The sequence below is a fragment of the Trichechus manatus genome, unplaced genomic scaffold (assembly GCF_000243295.1).
Source record: "Trichechus manatus latirostris isolate Lorelei unplaced genomic scaffold, TriManLat1.0 scaffold00005, whole genome shotgun sequence".
Classification (NCBI taxonomy): Eukaryota; Metazoa; Chordata; class Mammalia; order Sirenia; family Trichechidae; genus Trichechus; species Trichechus manatus.
The window spans coordinates 27,699,560-27,714,664 of record NW_004443941.1 but is presented as its reverse complement, the minus strand read 5'-3'; the positions used below and the strand labels follow the sequence as shown (position 1 = coordinate 27,714,664).

The 15,105-nt window shown below is 40.9% G+C and overlaps 1 protein-coding gene across 1 annotated transcript in view; it reads left to right on the top strand.

The window, feature by feature from the left end:
• CRIM1 (cysteine rich transmembrane BMP regulator 1) overlaps positions 1–15,105 on the top strand; it is a 262,328-nt gene that overhangs the window by 211,323 nt on the left and 35,900 nt on the right. The window contains exons 9-12 of the mRNA XM_004369565.2: positions 4,460–4,616; positions 7,218–7,339; positions 8,465–8,674; positions 12,473–12,688. Of these exons, the coding sequence (XP_004369622.1) occupies positions 4,460–4,616; positions 7,218–7,339; positions 8,465–8,674; positions 12,473–12,688 (705 nt within the window). The remainder of the gene's footprint in view (positions 1–4,459; positions 4,617–7,217; positions 7,340–8,464; positions 8,675–12,472; positions 12,689–15,105) is intronic.

The following is a 15,105-nucleotide window of genomic DNA, read 5'->3' as shown; positions in this document are numbered from 1 at the left end:
TCCTTATCCTTTGTGGTGGATTTTACTTTAAAGTCTATTTTGTCAGAGATTAATATTGCCACTCCTGCTCTTTTTTGAGTGTTGTTTGCTTGATACATGTTTTTTCCATCCTTTGAGTTTGAGTTTGTTTGTGTCTTTAAGTCTAAGCTGTATCTCTTGTAGGCAGCATACAGATGGATTGTGTTTTTTAATCCAATCTGCCACTCTCTGTCTCTTTATTGGTGCGTTTAGTCCATTTACATTCAGCGTAATTATTGATAGGTCTGAGTTTAGTGCTGTCATTTTAATGTCTTTCTGTGTGTGTTCACAGTTTCTTTGTTCCCCTTAATTTTCTGTGCTGAGTCGTTTTTCTTCATGTATTTTCTTTTCATTCTTTTTATTGTTGTTGATTTTGTGTTTCCTGAGTCTGTATTTTTCCAGTTTTTTATTTTGTTTTGTAGGATTGTTAGTTTCCTTTGTGGTTACCTTAGTATTTACCCCTATCTTTCTAAGTTTATACCCATCTTTTATTTCTGTATATCGCCTTGACTTCCCCTCCATATGAAAAATCTGTATCTACCTTTTTTAAGTCCTTTTTTTTTTTTGTTTTAATGTTGTCATTTTTTACATGTTGATATCTCTGTTTCCCTATTTTCAATGTTTTAGCTTTGATGTATTTTTTTTGCTTCCCTATCTGAGTCGATATCTGGTTGCTCTGTCCTGTGTTCTAGTCTTAGATTGTTATCTGATGTTATTGATTTTCTAACCGGAGGACTCCCTTTAGTATTTCTTGTAATTTTGGTTTGGTTTCTGCAAATTCCCTAAACTTCTGTTTATCTGGAAATACCCTAATTCCGTCGTCATATTTTAGAGACAGTTTTGCTGAATATATAATTCTTGGCTGGCAATTTTTTTCCTTCAAGGCTTTATACATGTTATCCCATTGCCTTCTTGCCTGCATGGTTTCTGCTGAGTGGTCCGAGCTTATTCTAATTAACTCTCCTTTGTAGATGACTTTTCTTTATCCCTAGCCACTCTTAAAATTCTTTATCTTTGGTTTTGGCAAGTTTGATTGTAACATGTCTTGGTGACTTTCTTTTGGGATCTACCTTATGTGGGGTTCAATGAGCATCTTGGATAGATACATTCTTATCTTTCATGATATCAGGGAAGTTTTCTGTCAACAAATCTTCAACAATTTTGTCTGTATTTTCTGTTATCCTCCCTGTTCTGGTACTCCAATCACTCGTAGGTTGTTTGTCTTGATAGAGTCCCACATAACTCTTAGAGTTTCTTCATTCTTTTTAATTCTTTTATCTGATTTTTTCCTCAAATAAGTTGGCATCAAGTGCTCTATCTTCAGCGTCACTAATTCTGACTTCTGCTGCCTCAATTCTGCTCCTATGACTTTCTGTTGAGTTGTCTAATTCTGAAATTTTATTGTTAATCTTCTGGATTTCTGATTGCTGTCTCTCTGTGGATTCTTGCAGCCTATTAAATTTGTCATTATGTTCTTGAATAACTTTTTTAAGTTTTGCTACTACTTTGTGTGTTCTTTGGCTGTCTCTGTGTTGATGAGTTGCCTTTCTAATTTCTAGAAGAGTTCTGTATATCAATCTTTTGTATTCTGCCTCTGGTAATTCCAAGAAATTCTCTTCCTCCAGAAAATTTATTGATTCGTTATTTTGGGAGCTTGCTGAAGCAATCATGGACTGCATCTTTATGTGATTTGGTATTTGACTGTTGTCTCTGAGCCATCAATAAGTTATTATAATTTGATTTTATATTTGTTTAGTGTGTCCTAGCTTCTTGTTTTGTTTTGTTTTGATATGCCCAAATAGGCTACTCATTTGCGCTAGTTTGATTATCAGTGCCTTTGACACTCTAACGTCCTGTCACCAGGTAGTTAGGTTTGTAACTAAGTATGTGCACCCAGGAGTCAGTTAAATTTTCCTGTATGGATTCAGGTCACATGTCCAGGCAGTCGGCCACCAAGTGTGTGGTGCAGCCTCTCACCTACAGACTTAGAGAGGCATGGGTGATTGGTATAGACACAGGTATCTGACTGCAGTAGGGGGTCACACACTGAAGAAGGCAGGGGGCTGATGGCTGCCCCTGAGTGTCTGAAAGGAAAGCGTGTCCCTGTTCCCTAGAGCGAATAGGTAGATGAGTTTTGCAGCCGGACTGTGAGCACCCTACTCTGTTGGCTGTAAGGACTGGGGGGCATCACTTATTCTTGGACCCCTGTAGCAGGTGGCTAGGTCATGGGTGAAGCCACCAGTCCTAAAGCCCCTGATTCGGACAGGTAAGGCACCTGCTTAAAGGGCAGAGCAGTGTCAAGCATCACAAATCTGCCATTTCACAGCCTAAAAGTTGAAGTTAGACTTCAGGTGTTTACCCTATTGTACTGCGGTAGTGTGGGCTTATGCTGTTGAGATGGGTCCACACAAGTCTACACAGGGGTGGAAGGCACTCAAAGTCTGCAGACCCCTTATGCCTGTGCCTAGGCAAAGGAACTGTGCCAACCCTGAGTTCCTGGCTTAGGGGAGCTGGTAGCTTATTTTTTCCCTGCTTGTTAATTTGTTCCCTCTCCAAGGCCAGGAGACTGGGTCAGGGCACCTTACGGGATCTACTTCTGGCCCAGGGGACTCAGAGATCACTGAAGCTGGCCAGACCTGGTGCAGAGCGGGGAGGGGGGAGATAAATGGGAGAGAGGTATTTCCCAAATGTTTTTTTTTATTTTTTTAAATCCCCATGAAAGGCCACATGCACGTACTTATCTTTAGCCACTTGGGTGCTGCTTTTCACTGGTTCAGAGTGTCCAAGCTGAATCTCTGCTGCCAGATCTCTCTAAATGTGGAAACTGCCTCCCGAGCGAGTGGGCTGAACCGTATGTTCGCCTCACTGCCCAACCAGAGCCAATCCGGACTGAAGGGCTCCAGCTCCCACCAGGTCAGGTCAGGTAACTCCTTGCTGCTTCCGAACTGTCTCTCTCCTCCCGCCAATTTCTCAACTTTGCCTTGTTCAGTGCTCCTAGATATTCATACACAATCAAATCAGTTGTTTTTTCAGGTCTTTGTTATAAGAGCGACATAGGAAGCCGTCTGACTACTCCACCATCTTGGCCCTGCCTCCTATATCTATGCTTAATGGCTGTCCAAATAAAATAAAAACTCATTTATTATTCTAGCAATAATAGTCCCTGCTTCCCATCTTACCACACCATGCAGAACAGTAATCATACATTGCCATGCTTTTGCCGTCACCATATCAACTTCCCATCTTTGAACTTGGTTGTCTTTCAAATTCTGTGTTTACTTCAAACACATCTCAATTTGCTTTAGTTATACCACCAAACGTGCTTTTCTTACCTTAACATTTTTATCCCCTATAGTACTCTGCTAAGTCCTATATCATAACACTAAAATCATTTTAGAAGACTTTTATTAAGCTAACATTTCCAGTAGTTTCTTTTGCCAACCCTGTTGTATCTTTCCTTTTTTTCTTTCTAAAACAGTAAGTTATGGCTGACTAACAGAGGACAGTTACGTATCACTCACTCCAGATTCAGCTAACAGGGGACACTTGGAAAATTCGAAATAGTAGAAACTATCTGGATATTTCTTTGACACATACATTTTTCAGTCAGTTAGCTAAGTGTAACCAAATACTCAAATATTTGTTGGAATGCAGGAAGAAAACATCTAAGTGGAACATTTTCTATCATGTTGAAAGAGATGTACTTTTTAAAGGCTCCTTTTAAAGGAAGGGTAAAAAAAAAATCCCTTATGCTGTGTATAATATGCAGTATTACATGGAGCTCTGGTGGTACAGTGGTTAAGTGGTTGGCTGCTAACCAAAAGGTTGGCAGTTCTAATCCACTAGTCACTCCTTGGAAATCCTATGGGCAGCTCTACCCTGTCCTATAGGGTCACTGTGAGTCAGAATGAACTCGACAGCAACTGGTTTGGTTTTTGGTTTTTTTTATGGTAAGATCTAACACCCATAAGTGTAAACATTGTGTGAAAATTTAAGAACGAGTGTTATCATAGGCATAGGCATGCAATAGAAACAAAATATGTGATGGAATTTAGGGTGTAAGTTTCTAATTGTCACATTTTAACAGTATGTCAATCAGTAGTTACAGATGACTAATAAAAAACAAATTTTCTGAAAAAAAAAAGCATTAAATTTCATCAGCACCTCAAATAATAGTCACCAGCCTACTCTTCAGTACTAGGTTTGAGTATACTTAAGAATTCTATTTTTCAAAGCTGGTCTTTGTTTTGTATATTAGTACCAAAACATCAAGCCACATTGTGAGTGCCATGAATTAGCACATCTATAATTTTAACCATTATAATGCTGTGGTAGGGCTGAGAACTTTCAATTTATGGATGGTTAGGGGAAGATATTTAGGAATTGAAGTGTCATGGTCTATTCATCTTTAGGAGAAACATGCTGTCCTGTTTGTTCACAGGGGAGGATCTGTGCACCGGCCTCAAACGAGGGTGCACCTTGGATTGTCCCTTCGGTTTCCAAACTGATGCCCACAACTGTGAGATCTGCCAGTGCCGCCCACGGCCAAAGAAGTGCAAGCCTGTAATCTGTGACAAGTACTGTCCATTTGGATACCTGTAAGTATTCCCTATTCTTAATTGCCTTTAACGTAATGAAACATTCATACCTGTTTTTGTTAGCTGTCTTATGTATGTTCGTAAGTGAATTAATGATGTGCTGAGTCCTGAATGCCTGTGCTTGTTTTGTTGGATTATTGAGAAAGCAAGGAAAGGATTGTATCTCCAAAGATAAGAATTCAGATTTACTTTTACGCTTTTATGAAGATGGGCAGAATCTTGTATGACCCTGCCCCTTGGGCCTATTCTGGGGGACTTCCCTATAGCAAGGTCCTTAGAACACTGCTAGCAGGAAAACAGAATTGTAATGAGATCCCGGTGTTGTAAGTGCTGTAGCTTTTCACAGCCATCCCAGTGACTGCTTTGTGATAGTTTATCTAATCCCTGCTGTAAAATCAGTTGACAGCCACTTACTGGCAGTACAGAGCATCCTTGCCTGACATACCTAGTTGTTCTACCTTGGTACCGGGCTACAGCTCATCATACATTTTCTTCATGTAGCAGTAAGGCTTTATAAATTTTCTTGGAAATATGGACCATGACTTGTATTTGTTATTGAGTCAAACCCCATGACAATCTAGATTATGCCGGAGGGAAACAGACACTTCATATTTGTTTCTTTAGTGTCTGAATTAGCATCTATCTCTGCCTTTATGTTAAGGTGGTCCCTTAAAAATCCACCTTTCAGAATCATGCTTTATCAGTCTTTTTTTATCAGTCTCCCATTTTAGTATTTTGACCTTTTCAATTTGATAATATTTATGTAGTGTTAGTAATTATACAGGTCTTAGATCCATCTTCTCTTGCCTTTCTTCTTTCAGTCATCTTTTTTGTTCTTTCTCTTGGAAATTCTAGTTAAGGGAGGAGGGGACATCTGAATTCTGATTTTAATTGGATAATTACATTGAGAACAATATTCTTAAAAATTTCCCACTGTTCTTGATCCTAAAATTTAAATAAAAGTATAGTTATTTCTTAGCTTCACTGCTAATACAGAATAAAGTATCATGATTATAATAGTAGTTAGAACCACTTGCTGCAGTGTTATGATAGTTCAAAATCAGGATTGCATTCAAGTCTAACCTTCGTCTTGGAGAGAAACTTCTTAGAGGATTGTAGATTTCACTTTGTATTCCTATCGGTAAGCACTTTCAGGGAGGGCCCAGTTGACTGCTGTAGACAACTGAGGACTGCACTGGCTAGAGCACAGGTTTCAAACACAGCCTCTGAGGGAGAAATCTTGGCCAGACACCATATGGAAGTGTTAGGATAAAGGCAACCATTGGTGCCGCTTGTATACACCTGTTGAGTGGACCACTACTTTATGCGTGTAGCAAATGCTTATTGAATGAATGATGAACGAATGAATGAGCAAATTAGTCAGGGTCTTGGTGGATCTTGAAAATGACACAGTACGTGAAATTAGTATGACTAATTCATTTTAACTCATTGTTCATTCTCGGTATGTTGAAATAAGTAAGTAGACCCTAATATTCAGTTCTCATTTCATTTTCTAAAATGTAGTATAATTGTCATTTGGGTAATGGCATACCAAGGGTTGTCCTCTTTTAGAGACCCTTAATTTTTCTAAGATGAAAAAGAAGTCAGACTTTTTTTTAGTTGGACACCGCTGTTGCCACTTTGTGCTCTTGGAATGAAGCATAAGGGTAAATAGAGAAACATCTCCTTGTCTGAGGCCCAGGAGGCCAGCAGGGCAACACCTGAGAGATCACTCAGTCCTGCTGCTAGTGGACAGAAGAAAAGGTCCCAGTGTTGAGCACCTGTTGTCAAGCAGGCAGTGGCAGTTTCCTTTTAAAGAAAGTCTGGAATTATCAGTAAGAATTTTTGTCCAGAAAGTCTCCACTTAGACTCCTCTGATATTGTTATGTAAATGCTTTTATTTAATATAATGTTTTTGATCAGCACAAAAGTTAGACATAAAACAAGTTCATCCAGCCTTTTTTCTTTACCCCATATGCTTAGGTTATACCTCATGGATGAAGCATTTCTGAACTAATATTCTTTTCCAACTAGATATTATGAAGTAATTACTGGACGTTGACTGCACGACCTCTCAAGGCTTTTATTTTTTTATCAGCATTTGTGTAGCATTTCCAGGTCTGTGGGTCCTTAAGTTCTCCTCTCATCCATAAGCTTTGGGAGCTATCTCATTATTAAAATTTTCCCGATTGCACTCTCACAGAACGTGGTCACGTGAGGAAGCACCATAGCCTTTTGCCCCAGTGCTAGTCTCAACCTTGACCAATGATGCATGCTTCACCATCCTATTCGTGGAGTCTCACATTCATCTTTTTATATTCTGATACCACTTTTCCTAATTAAATCAACAGTCATGTCATTGATATTCTGGAATTCAGTCCCAGAAGCACATAGGTGCTCGGGCAGTTCTCAACCTTGATTGTGGCCATGGGTGGTCATGGCCACAGGGAGCTGTTTACACATCACTCCACAAGTCTGAGAGCAAGAGTCAAGTCATTCTGCTTAATGGCAGTGTCATCTCAGTGGCCCTTGGTCTGAGCACCTGGGCATCATTTGAGACTTTTTCATTTTCTGATCTCTGACAAAATTTTAATTACTCAGGAAGAATAAGCACGGCTGTGACATCTGTCGCTGTAAGAAATGTCCAGAACTCCCATGCAGTAAAATCTGCCCCTTGGGTTTCCAGCAGGACAGTCATGGCTGTCTTACCTGCAAGTGCAGAGGTAAGTGCCAGCGTACGGCCCTCCGCCCTCAAAGCAACTGGAGGCACACAAAGAAAGAGCAGAAGGACATTGTGTAAATGAAATGGTTTCAGTGATTGCTTCCTACTCTAACACAGACATCACTTTCTATAGGACCATCCCACGAGACTCCCTTTTCCTTTCATCTTAATTGAATAAAAACTCAGAATAGGATTTAAAAAGTAAGTGTATAATGTGCAGCACATTGACCAAATTAATCACCTTCTTAGCTCTTCAGTTTTATTTGTCCCAGGAACTTTCACCTAAAGCACATTTATCTTGACCTTCCCAGAGTCTCTTTCTGCTCAGGATTTGAGTAATACAATTGATACAGCAAAGATTCCCTTTTCAAAGCTCTTGGAGGAAGAGTGTGGCTAAAATGTCCACTCATTTATTTTCTGGTAACACAGTTTTCCATGAGAATTGAGGCTTTTGCTGAGTAAGCACATGTCAGTCTGTAGCTGTGTATAAGCATGCATCCCAGTTGGCCCTGTTGCCTGGGACTTTCTGCTCCAGGATGCTCCTGAAGCCATGTGAGCACGTGCCTGGCTCCATTCTGCACGTCCCTCGCCTCCAGCCGTCTGTTTTTGTTGTCGGCATAGTCCACAGATTAAGCAATAGAAGACCCTTAAAGCTTGTTCTGTGTTCAAGGTTAGACAGTTACTACTTTAAAGGTGTTTTTTAAGGGGACAGAGTAAACAAAAATGTAATCACTACTTCAGTTGTTCTGCTGAGCAAAAATCTGTTAGTTTCAAGGGGCCTAGGATTTCCCCATCAGGAACATAAGTGTAATATTCCTTGCTTTTTTGTTACAGAATCAATGCTTGCTTATTGTATAAAATGTGAAAAAATTGAAAGAAGTAAAAATCAACTATAAATCTCACCAATAGGAAAGAAACATGTTTGCAATTTTTTTCTATATATTTTTTATTTTTACAAAATTGAGACCTTCTATACGTAAATGCTTTTCGTGAGCATATCCAATGTCATTAACTGTCCCTGGTAGATGTGACTTTGGTGGCTGTGTACCCCTACATGTAAGGACACTATAGCTGTTTCTCCTGTGCAGTAGCTGCTTCTTTACCAGGCTGCCTTCTGTCTGTCCAGAGGTCCCTGCTTCAGCTGGGCCACCTGTCCTGTCAGGCACATGTCTGTCCATGGATGGCCATCATCATAAAAATGAGGAAAGCTGGCACGATGGGTGCCGGGAGTGCTACTGTCACAATGGACGGGAAATGTGTGCCCTGATCACCTGCCCGGTGCCTGCCTGTGGCAACCCCACCATTCACCCGGGACAGTGCTGCCCATCATGTTCAGGTAAAAGCTGGCCGCCATCTGTGTGCTCCATAGCAAATGACTTCTGCCTTGCAGGGCTGCGTATACTTCTGTGACTCTGGGTGAAACACATGGGACCGCCCTGGAACATCTGACAGCTCTCCATGGTTTGTAACAACCACAGCCACAGAAGACAGCCAGGCACTACAAAATATTAGTCAGGGACCAAGGAAAGGCTCTAGAAACTATTCTCCTTATTTTTGAATGGCTTACTTCATTATATTGGTCTTTGAATTCCATTTTTATAAAGGTTTGTGGCTTATGTACTTAAACTCTAGCTCTCCATTTTTCTGATAGTATTATGAAGGCTGAATGTCTTAGTTAATTTGAGGGAGAGGGTGCTAATTTTATTCCATAAGAGCTTATTATTTATAAAGTATTATTTCAGAGGAAGAGAATTATGAAAGTGTATGGCTGTTGCTCTTTTTTAAATTAATGGATACGTGGCACTCTTGCCAAATGGAGAAATTTAGAGTAACCAAATATCTCAAACATTTAAAATCAAAATAATGGTAATCAAGATAAGTTACTAGAAGAAAAGAACAGATTTGTAATTCATGGGGGTCCGAATTATGGTTGTTAATAACAGTAATTATTACCATAATACCTCATCTAGTGCCTTTCATCCAAAGAACTCAGCATAGTTTTAGACATATTATTTCTTCCTCTGTGCAGACCATTTAGGCAGTTTTTCATTTGGAAAACAGACACAGAAAGATTATCTTATTATTAGTTGCCACTGAGTCGATCCCAACTCATGGTGATCCTGTTTGTACAGAGTAGAACTGCTTCATGGGGTTTTCAAGGCTGTGACCTTTTGGAAGCAGATCGCTAGGCCAGTCTTCTGAGGCACCTCTGAGTGGGTTTGAACCACCAACCTTTCAGTTAGTAGTGGAGCGCTTAACTGTTTGCACCACCCAGGCACTCCTTTAACTGTCTTACCCAAGTAAAATAATGTATCAGCTGGAAGGCCAGGGGAGAAGTGAGTCTTCTGATTCTTGCATGAGATCTCTTTTAACGTGTAAATGCACCATTAAATGTTGGTGTCGTGATGACTTCTTCATGAGAAATCCTGGCCTTGTATCTCCCTCTGCACAAGTCCACCTGGGCAGAGGTTGCAATCAGGACCCCGATGCCTGATCATTCTGCAGCAGAGCAGGGCCAGCCTGGGAGAGAAGGTGGCTCGTGCTGGCCAGACTGCAGCTGCCTGGCCTGCCGTGGGGCTGGAGGAGGGACGCTTGAACTCCCAGTCCCTTTCAGCTCTGAGATGATGCCACACACCTCAATAACTAGGGTCTCAAAGTGACAGGCGGTTCTCATACCCCGTGCCTTCTTTTCTTCTTCTCCATGGTTGGATGTGCTTTGCCCCACGCTCTTTTCTTTTTCACTGATTTTACCAGTTAAGTGTGTAAAGCCACTAACTGTCCACTGCAACAAAAGATAAATGAGAAGCTTAATGAGACAGAAGTCTGTGTTGGCTCTTCAGGGAAGGAAAATCTTTTGTTCTTCTGCAGACCCTGTGCTTTAATTACAGCCGTGAGTGTGTCAAGGGTGGACTGCACCTGGGTCTCTGCCAATCATGGAAGCCATGAAGAAGTCTAAGAGTCAGACAGACCCGTGTGAATGCAGAGGCACTACTGAGAACAGATCATTAATTTACGAACTGAGAGTCAGTAGGGCTGTTTTGCTCTGTTACAGATACGGAATGTTCTCATACAAACATACACAGCATTATTGATGTATTAGTGTCAGTGGGTGAATATCTAAATATACATGTATGCAAACACATCTGTATATAGACCTCAGAGCTCTTTCATTTGTGGACTTCTGCTTTAAAGAGTATGCTCTCCCTTCTTCCTTTCGAGGGTCAGCTAATGAGCTACTTTTCTTCCTGGGATAAATGAGTAGCTCCTGAACTCCTATGGTAGACAAAAATGCATTGCCATCAAGTCCGTTCCGACTCATAGTGACCCTAAAGGACAGAGTAGAACTGCCCTATAGGTTTTGCAAGACTGTGGTCTTTATGGAATCAGGTCACAAAGTCTTTTCTCCCCAAGAGCAGCTGGTGGGTTCAAACTGCCAACCTTTCAGTTAGCAACTGAGTGCTTAACCACTGCACCATCAGGGCTCCTTTTTTGGTAAACCAGATATTCTCCAAATCATATTTTCTCTCACTTTTCTGTCTTTCCTACTCCATGCCTTTCTTCCTTCTTTTTTTTTTTTTTAATCTCCATCTCTCCAGCCCGTCTCGCATTTTGCCTTGGGACATGTAGTATATAGCAAAGGGGTTAGCAAGATAAGACATCTGAAAATACACTTAGTCGTCTTCTCACCGCTTCCCTACCTGTCAGGATGTAGGAGCAATGTCTTTAGAAAAGCAGCTTTCTGAAAAGGGCAGTGATTGGTAATCCTCTATAACGCTTTAAGAAAGCATTAAGAGGACCTGTTTCCAACATTAGTTTATTGATACCCTTTGGCTCAGTTTTCATTCTAATTATTTTCCTCTCTGCTGTCCATATACTGGAAGGTTGGGTCCTGTTGCTTGTGAGTAGAAGCATTAGCTAATGTCAGTTTTCTGTGATATGTGTACTTGGTCAAAGTCCCAATCTTTACTAGTTTCCTTGAGATAAAGCTGTACTAAAAGTTACTTCCTTCACTGAAAATCGGCCTAAACTTCATCTCATCAGTATCATTGACTCTTATGCCAGTCACCGCTTTGAAGGAAACAGCCCAAAAGAGTTCTTGGGCGATTTTGCTCTGAGCATCTCTGCACAGACATGGGAGTTCTCCTGAGGCCCGGCCTCCACTGAGCTCCAAGCATGACCTAGCCATGCTGTCTCCAGATACTTCTTGGCAGTGGTCAACACTGTCAGCACCTCTTGTTGTATTTGGATTACACGAATACGGTTAATGTCTTCAATCTTCTCATTTCCCCAGCGCAACTTCAGGGCAACTCCCAGTACCTCTCAAGGCATTTTCAACAGTAAATTCCCTCTCTCTCGTTATCTCACCAAGAGACCAAATCACCTCTCCTCTGGGGGAGGAGATCAGTTATCATCATCCTCTCAACATTCACCTCTCTTGATGATGAGATCTCCAAACAAATGCTTAGTCTCCGGTGTGGGCTTTCAGACTGTTGGTTCTGCAGGAGTGTTCCTGCTCAGCTTGCTGGAAGCTGGTCTAGGTTGGGGTGTGGCTGTTAAACCCCAGGACATATTTCCAAGCATAAAAATACTCAGAATCCCAGAGACAATGAAGCAGATCGGGTAGGCATAGATAAGTTGGAAGTTTTGTTTAATCTGGAGGCAGTATCCATGATCCAAACAACCATAGATTTCAGTTCAGATCCCTTCTCTGCCCCTAATTCCCAGAGTTCGGTTTCTTTATATGTAAAGTAGGGATAACAGCACCTACCTCACAAGGTTGTTGTAAGGAAGAAATGAAGTAACACATGTAAAGCACTCAGCATGGAAACTGGACCATAGCAAGGCTTCAGTAAATGAGAGTTCTTTATTCTAGAAAAATCCTGTACCTTCATGGAGACCCCTAAGATGCCCATCCTCTTCTCTAGAGTAGAGTCCCCTCCCTATAAGTTAATTGTCTTATTTAATTTCTATGCATGGAATGTTATCTTTATTATTCTCTTGATCAGAATAGAGTGAGGTACTCTTCAGCCACTTTATCCTCTGTGCCCCTGAACAAGCCGCACCAGGTGTTCCAAGGGTCAGTGAGACTGTGGATGAGTAATTTCTTGAGTTTTGGTTTTGTGTCATTCCCCAGATGACTTTGTGGTGCAGAAGCCGGAGCTTAGCACCCCCTCCATTTGCCACGCACCCGGAGGAGAGTACTTTGTGGAAGGAGAAACGTGGAACATCGACTCCTGCACTCAGTGCACCTGCCGCAGCGGGCGGGTGCTATGTGAGACGGAGGTGTGCCCACCGCTGCTCTGCCAGAATCCCTCACGCACACAGGACTCCTGCTGCCCACAGTGTACAGGTGACTGGCGCTGTGCTCGGGCTGCACTTGCAGGGAAGGGCGCTGGCAGACCAGGCTGGGCCCCATGTGGGACCCTGCCAACCCCAGTAGCCGGTAACCCAGGCAGGAGCATCTGGCAGCCTGCTTCCTAAATCCACTACCTTCTGTCAACCAGATTTTTATGCATTCAGAATATACCCTGCACCTCAGATAACTCTGAAAAAACAATGAGATTGGTTGTTTCTGCCATCTTTTTCTTAGCCTACATTTAGACTCACAGAATACACCTAAGTATACACAGTTCTGCTGCACCAAATGGTTGCAAATTATGTTGCTGTTGTACAAAGTCGTCTTTGTTATTAGCAAATATGAAGAACAGTTACTGATAAATAATGCAAATGAAATTCTTTGAAAAATGTAAGGGTGGTGAAGATACTTTGAGCATGTTTTACAGAGAAACCACTAAAATATGCATAAAGCCTACCTCCTTGAACCTGTGATGACTAATAAACTGAGATCCAAAAGTATTATGTGGCTAGCACTGCACATATCAAATGAGTGTTACTATTGCTCCCTCATTTTTATTTCTCAGATAATCCGGCCTTACGAGGTAAATTTATGGTCATGAATCAAACATACTAAAATTTTGTCTGGATTTTAAACATTAGGTTACTGGTTTTCTAACTAAAGTAACACTCCAGTTAACACTAGAATATATGGCTTTTTTCCAAAAGATATTTAATTTGTATATAGAGAATTATCAAGTTAACAGAATAACTAGTTTTATTTTGTTGTTGCTTAATCTTCCATCTTTTCGACCTAAATCAATAACCATTTCTAAATCTATATTCTTAGAGCATTTCTGCTCAGTTACACCTAAATTCTCACATTTTATTACTTTTTTAAAACATTGGATTATCTAACTGGCTGGACATAGTTTATTGTTCTGTTATTATATCCAGCATAGTCAGTTTCCAAATTCTTCATAGATTCATGCTGATAGTATTCTTCGGATTGTATCAGATGAACTCATAGTGATAGCCACAGTACTGTATTTCTGTTGTCAGTATGCACTGCAGCCCAGGTGTAGAGTATCATCTTGTTACACAATCTCTGGTGTCATTAGCGGCCATGTTAACCTGAGAAGCTTAACTGGTGCAACATCAGTGCAACATAAGAAATAGTTCAAACGTATTACATTTTTAGGATCCAAGGTATCTATCCCCCTCTATATTTTTTATTATTATTACAATTTTATTCAATTCCAAACTCTGCTGATGTCAGTATATACCCATGACTCTATTCACATACTTCTGGTAGAAACCACTTTGAGTGGCCTGTTCACTGAGGTAACGAATTTATCTCCATTAGATGGTCACTTTACAAATACTTACGGAATGCCTGCATTGAGCCATGGGGATCCTGAGGTTAGTGAAAACAGACATAACTCCAACCTTATGGAGCAGTAATCCAAAAGAAGAGCCAAATAATCGGATATTCCCCATTAGGTAAATAATGATAACCTTGAAAGGGAGGATTTATAAGAGCATGTAACACAGGAAGCCTTGAATGAACTGGGAGGTGTCTGAGGGATGAATACACAGGAGATAATTAGGGGAGGGGCAATGAGGAAGGGACTTCTTCACAACTGTTGGCCCAAGGTCATTGACAGTTCACTTGACTGGACTCAGAGGTCCAGCACAGACGGAATCAGAGCTACATGGAGATGGGACTCATGAGGGTGCCCTCTAAGACACAGTTTCTTAGAACCAGGAGTCTCTTGTGGGCACGTGCAGAGGCACTGCATGTTCTAGCAGAGAAGGGCGTGGGCATTCCTCCCTCGTCCTTTAGAACAAGAGCGAGCAACCCGTCTTGTGCCTGGCTTAGATTTCTCATTTATAAGCTTAAGCCTGGGTGGCATTTTTTTTTACATAAACCTGAGAGATACTTCAATGATTTGCCTCATCTTAAGCATTAGGACTTTTATATATCAGTATTCTGAAGGTTACTTTTACATCTGTGAATAAACATATCTAGAATCTATGTTATAAAATCAGTTACCCATCCTGTGACTGATCTTTTTGAACTTTGCATTCATAGTTGTATTTCTGCAATAAAAGAGATAAAAAATCTTAAAACTTAGAACATCAGTGTCTTCACAGTGAATTTCAGCAGTAACATTGGTAATTGGTATATCACACATCTAGAAAAATACCATTTATAATCTTAGGATACTTGCATTCTAAAATAGGTCAAAGCTGGTATATATGTACAACACAATAGCAGCTTCTAAAGAGTTGTGTCCCTCCAAGTGCTTATATCCCCTAGGATGCCTTGTCACTCTTTCTCTCCTTCAGTGTTCCCTCTCTCTGGCCTGGTTTAGAGCAAGGTATGAAAGCCTCAAACTGGTAAGGGAACAGGATTCATGAAGAAAGATG